Below are 5,743 nucleotides of genomic sequence, written 5' to 3'. Positions count from 1 at the left end.
CCTCCCTCCTCCCATCCACACCCCGATGTTGACTGAGCACCGGCCATGTCTGGGTAGGTCAGGATGGACGTGCGGGGTGCAGACCTCTAGGTGGGAAGAGCAGGGGCAGGTCTATAAAGAAGATGCCCCAGGAAGAGCCTCTCCCGTGGGTGGGGGTCTGCGTGGGGTACTCAGCCTGGAGCCCTCAGGACCCCCCCCCCAATCTAATGTTGCCTCCAGAGTATTTGAGCCAGGAGGAGTATGATGCCTGGAGCCAGAGAGGGGACATCGTCCAGGAGGGGGTATCCGGTGGCCGCTGCTGGGTGACCCGCCGAGCCATAGAGTCCCTCCTGGCAAAGGTGAGTGGGGCCTGGGGACGGCTCTGGGGATGGCCACTCCTGCCCTGGACCAAGGGGTAGGGCCTGGGGACGGCCAGGACACTCCCCCCCCATGCTGAGGAGGGTTAGGGGAGGGGTGGGAAAACTAACCTGAGCCCTAAGGGACATGGCCCAACCTCCACCCTGGACCCCCAGCCCAGTGCTCAGTGGGGAAAGTGGGATCCTCCTGGTCTTGGGCAAGTCTTCAAATTCCGTACGCCTCAGCTCCCTCAACTCAGGAGACATTTGATAGGTATTTGGTCATGAATGAGTGAGATGGAGATGGCACACTTCCTGTGTGTATTTTGTTTTGTTTTGTTTTTGAGACAGAGTCTTACTATGTCACCCTCCCTACAGTGCTGTGGCATCACAGCTCACAGCAACCTCAAACTCTAGGGCTAAAGCAATCCTCTTGCCTCAGCCTTCCAAGTAGCTGGGACTACAGGCACCCACCACAACACCCAACTATTTTTCTTTGTTGCAGTTGCCATGTTGTTTTTAGCTGGCCCAGGCCGGGTTCAAACCTGCCAGCCTTGGTATATGTGGCCAGCACCCTACCCACTGAGCTGCGAGCACTGCCACACTCCCTGTGTTTGAAGGCCCAAATAGAGAAAGGTGGCTCACTGCGCCTGGGGAGTCCTTCAGCTCTGCTACCCCACCCAGAGTCCTTCCCCTCCCACCCCAACAGACTGGGGAGACCCTGCACCAGCAGCTAGCGGTCTCTGTTTGCCAGAGAAATTTGGTGGATAGGAACTCAGCACCACAACACAGAGGGCAGCAAACTCTCCTCCCCACCTCCTCTAAAACTGTCCTGACCGGCCCTCCCCTCAGCTGCTCCCAGGACCCTTGACACCCAGTAGGGGCTCCTCTCACTTCCTTTGAGGCTCCTGACTGACTCATTTCTCTCTCTTGCCAAGAACACTCACGCCCTTCTGGATGTCCGGCTGGACAGTGTCTGTGCCCTGCAGAGGATGGAGATTTTCCCCATCGTTGTCCATGTCTCCATCAATGAGAAGGCGGCAAAAAAACTGAAGTAGGTGTCAGCTGGGACCAGTGAGGATGGACAGGCCTGGGCACCTCAAGCCCATGGCGGTGCCTCTGAGCTCCCTGCAGGCTTCCTTGAGCTGGGAGCACTGACAGGGTAGTTTCTAGGCAACTTCAGGACAAGTCCAGCTGCCCTTGCCCTGGGGATCAGGCTGGGGACAGTCATGAGGGGGACCCTGACTCTTGGCTGTGCTCTACAGAGGCCATGCATTCACTGGGGCTCATACAGCTGACATGGTCCAATCCATGCTGGGTGAAGACCAAAACTGTTGGAAGCCATCATTTGGTTTAAGGCTAGGGTTAGACCCCTTCAAACTCTGAGAACTAAGGTTGTATTTTAGACAAGCTGGCCCCATCATGTGGAATATCACTCAGGGCCCAGGTCCTGTCTCTACAAGGTTCCCTCCAAGAGGGGCCGTCAGTGTTCTGGGGCATTTAGGCAGGGACAGTGTCATTGCTTCCCTGAGCCTGCCCCCTTCTCTGCCCTGGCAGGAAGGGCCTGCAGCGGCTTGGCACCACGGAAGAGCAGCTCCTGGAGGCAGCTAGACAGGAGGAGGCTGAGCTGGACAGAGCACCCTGTCTGTACGTCAGCCTGGCCCCTGACAGCTGGAGTGACCTGGACAGCCTGCTTGGCTGTGTCCGCCTGGCCATCGCAGATGAGCAGAAGAAGGTGGTGTGGACAGAGCAGACGCCCCGCTGACGCCCAGTGTCCCCTCCTGGGCCTGTGGGGTTCTTCGCATGCCTGTTACCATGGTCCTGTCCTCTGAGCTCAGGTCCTGGCGGGCACAGCTGTGGGGTGCTCAGCACACAAGGCCAGCTCTCGCCTCTCTGGACAGGGTCTAGCCTCAAACCCTTACCACCTGCAGGCTGTAAATGGTGGAGTCACTCCTGGTATGCTCACCTTTCTGCAGAAACTCTCTCCCCCATTTCTCCAAGGCTTCGCATAGTCTGAACCCAGGACCCTGAAGTTTCTAATGGGAGTGGGGTTTCCCCACACTTCCCAGAATGGGAAGGCTGAGACCTCTCCAGAAAACCCCGTCTGCAGACTACCCAATCTGAACACCGGGAGGCTGAGCTTTGGCCTTGCATTTCACCATGTAAAGGCATCACCCTGCACCTACCCTGCAGGCTGGAGCCCTGTTGCCTGCCAAGGTTGCTGCTGCCCTGCCCAGAGCAGAGCCAGAGGACCCCATGTGCTGGACCCCCGCCTGGCTTTTTTTAGCTTCTGATGTCTGAAGGAAGCCTCAGTGACTCTAGTTTACAAAGACCAGGGTGTTTATCTATTATTAAGCTTCTGGGTGATGGAAACAGTATTTTCAGTGGGTCAGTGCCAGGTGGGGTCATGGGCATGGAGGCCTAGGACTCTTCCTGAGCCTGGGAGCTGCCTCCCCACAACCTGGCATGGTGCCCCAGTCCCTTCCTGGGCCAAGCATCTTCCCTCCCCCTCCAGGGCTTGGGAGCCCTGCAGGTACAGCTTGGGTGGGCACCCCAGGTCCCCTGCATCCTGGCCTTGCCTCCCACCCCTGGGACTGTCCCAGACTGTCAGTCATTTTGACAACAGGGGCCTGGAATCAGGACATTGTTCTAGAATTCGGGTTGGTATTACCATAAAGGATTCATAAAATGAACTTCCGCATATTTTACTAAAATAAAAACCTTTTGTAATACTCTGTGGCCTGTGGCTTTTTCCCACCTCCAGCATTCAATGTTGGGGGGAGGAAGGAGTGGGGGAGCCCCCCCATGGAGGATGAGAGTCCTCTCCTGCCAAGCTTCTGCCCCCATGGAGGGTAGAGGCCAGGTAGGTGCAGCCCCTTGTCCATGCAGTGCTTGTGTCATCCAAGAGAATAACCCAAGCTAGAGGGATGGGGGCACCTGCGTACCTTCATCTCTGGACAATCTCAAAAGAAGAATGAGCTTTGTCCAGAAAGACCACAGGATCAGACTCAGCACTCAGGGAGCTCCGTCAGCAGAAGCCTTCCTGGGGGCTGGTAGTTGACTTTGGGGCAAACCAAAGGAGGCAGTAACAACCCCCAGAGTTGCTCAGAGGCTTCCTTGAGCCCATAGCTTAGTAACAGCCCCATGCCACATTGCCACACTGAGCATGGTTTGGACCCACTGTGACCCATGCCCTGTGGCACAGAAGCTCCCACCTGTCCACAGGTAAAGGGCTCAGAAGTACCTGTTGATTCCAAAGACCAGAGAGGGTCTCAAGTCCTTCCACCTGCAGGTTCTCAGACCAACCCAGCAAACAGCCTTCCTCGTCATGGGCTTGGGATCCTGCTCTGTCCCCAAAGTCCCCCAAGAATTCCTATGCTGGGGTACAGTTCAGACACAAGGACGGTGGTGTCCCCTACTATGGTGGCAGCACCACTGGAGAGGGAGACACACACGGTCTTCCCTCCAGGCAGAGGCATCTTGAAAGGGCTGGGAATCACTGCCCCTGGTTGGTCCCTTCCACCACCAGTCAAGAAGGCTTGTGGGAATGTTTCTGGGACGGGAAGGGAGGAAAGGTGGTCCCAGAGAGTCACAGCTCATTGTGGAGGGGCCGGCACTGGGGAGAGAGCTTCTCCTCCAGGACGCCATCAGGGGCGCATACCCAAGGGTCGTGGGTCTCCCACTGCCACTTGGCCAGCTGGGCCTGCAGCATTTCAAGAACTTGAGTGAAGCGTGGGTCACTGGCCAGGTTCTGGGTCTCATGGGGGTCCTGGCTCTGGTCATAGAGCTCCCAGCGTGCCCGGTAGTAGTAGTGGTGAAGGTCCTTGTACCAGCCCGTGGGCTGCCCGGCCGTGGTGCGGTTGAGGATGTCCTGGAAGGTGGGCGAGACGTAGAAGTCCTGGTCGATGGGGAAAGGCATGCGGAAGCTGAGGTTGTGCACGAGGCGGAAGCTGCGGTGCTGTACGGAGCGCATGGGGTAGGACATGGTGACCTCATGGAGGCTCTGGCTGCCGAAGACTGTGGTCCAAGGCGGCTCTGTCTCCAGCGCTGGCAGGAGGGACCGGCCGGTGAGCTGGACAGTCTCGGAGCCAAAGATGGTGTAGCTGGGGTAGGGGATGGAGAACCAGTCCAGGATGGTGGGCGTGAGGTCTGCAGAGCAAGTGGCATCTCAGCATAGCAGCCCCTTGGCCCGGGAGCCGCCTTTAGAAGGGCCAAGAACCTGAGCCGCTCTGGGAAGCTGGTGGCCCCCTAGTGTGCTCAGCACCCCAGTGGGGTGCTCCCTCTGCACCTCTCAGTCACTGCATCTCCCTGGGACCTGATGCCTTTAATGGTCTCGAAAAAGGCCCTTGGTGATATTTAGGACCCTTCTAAAACCCTGTGGACCAGAAAGGAAGTCTCCCATGTAGGGAGGGCTCGGCTATTCCTACTCTGTGGAGTGGCCACAGCACTCCCATCTGTTGGCTGGGTTGGAAAAGAGAAATGTGAGCCCTGAGCTGTAGGGACCTGAGTGTACAGCTGCCCTGAGCCCACCTGTAGGCTCTGCTGGGCAGTGAGCAGGCCCGGTGGTTTCTGCTCTGGGCCAAGGGGCTCACCCTGGGCCCCTCACCTGCAGTTTTGTCTGCACATCTATAATGTGGGACTGGACACCCCCAGGGCTTCATGGATGTGAGCAGGGGCCCGAGGGGCTCCAGGTTCCCAGGCAGGTGAGATAGGAACAGTGATTCTCAGAGGCTCCCCGGGCCCATGGTATCCCTGCCACCTGGGAACTAGGTAGACGAGCAAATTCTTGAGATCCCAGCCCAGGTCCAGCGACCCGGACACTCTGGTGTTGCCCATGGGCACTAACAGGTGTTCCTGGGGACTCTGCTGTCCACCTGTGGTCTACTGGGAAAGCCAATGGCTTAGACAGCAACCCGGAGACCCAGGCTGGGATTCCCCACTTGGTGCTGACAGTGTGTGTGTGACCCCAGGCAGCTCCTTTCACCTCACGCTTTCTACCTGTAGGATGGGAGTGCCGTACCTTCCTCACGCAGGTGGCATGGAACCATGTTAGACAATGGGTGCAGAGCAATGTCGGGTGTGGGCACCGTCAAAGGTTCATCTCCCCCCTTCCCCTGCAGGAGGCAGACAACATACCTAGCAGGCTCACATAGGCCTCGCTGACCTGGCCCCGGCGTTTTGGGTGCTCCGGGGATGACACTAGCAAGGGTTCAGCGGTGCCTGGCCAGTACAGGTTGGTCCTGCCGCTGGGGAAGGGGATCCCATTATCAGACGTGAAGATCACCAGGGTGTCATTTAGGACACCTGCTCCGCGCAGCTCCTGGAGCACAAGGCCAACCCCTGCGGGTGGGGTGGGGAGCAGGGCTCAGTGCAGCGACAGCGTGGGGACACGGATCATGTGCAGACTT

The 5,743-nt window shown here is 58.0% G+C and overlaps 2 protein-coding genes across 2 annotated transcripts in view; one reads left to right on the top strand and one right to left on the bottom strand.

Moving 5' to 3' along the window:
* The window catches only part of CARD14 (caspase recruitment domain family member 14), a 22,073-nt gene extending 19,973 nt beyond the window's left edge, over window positions 1-2,100 (top strand). Inside the window, exons 18-20 of the mRNA XM_003786074.1 lie at window positions 220-338; window positions 1,274-1,389; window positions 1,893-2,100. Coding sequence (XP_003786122.1) covers window positions 220-338; window positions 1,274-1,389; window positions 1,893-2,100 — 443 coding nt within the window. The remainder of the gene's footprint in view (window positions 1-219; window positions 339-1,273; window positions 1,390-1,892) is intronic.
* Window positions 2,101-3,024: 924 nt separating this feature from the next.
* The window catches only part of SGSH (N-sulfoglucosamine sulfohydrolase), a 9,011-nt gene continuing 6,292 nt past the window's right edge, over window positions 3,025-5,743 (bottom strand). The window contains exons 7-8 of the mRNA XM_003786073.3: window positions 5,472-5,675; window positions 3,025-4,484 (exon numbers count right to left, since the gene is read on the bottom strand). Of these exons, the coding sequence (XP_003786121.1) occupies window positions 3,925-4,484; window positions 5,472-5,675 (764 nt within the window). The 3' untranslated portion in view covers window positions 3,025-3,924. The remainder of the gene's footprint in view (window positions 4,485-5,471; window positions 5,676-5,743) is intronic.

The sequence above is a fragment of the Otolemur garnettii genome, unplaced genomic scaffold (assembly GCF_000181295.1).
Source record: "Otolemur garnettii isolate 467f Iridium unplaced genomic scaffold, OtoGar3 scaffold00018, whole genome shotgun sequence".
NCBI lineage: Eukaryota > Metazoa > Chordata > Mammalia > Primates > Galagidae > Otolemur > Otolemur garnettii.
The sequence above is the reverse complement of the archived record's forward strand: the minus strand, read 5'-3'. Positions and strand labels throughout refer to the sequence as shown.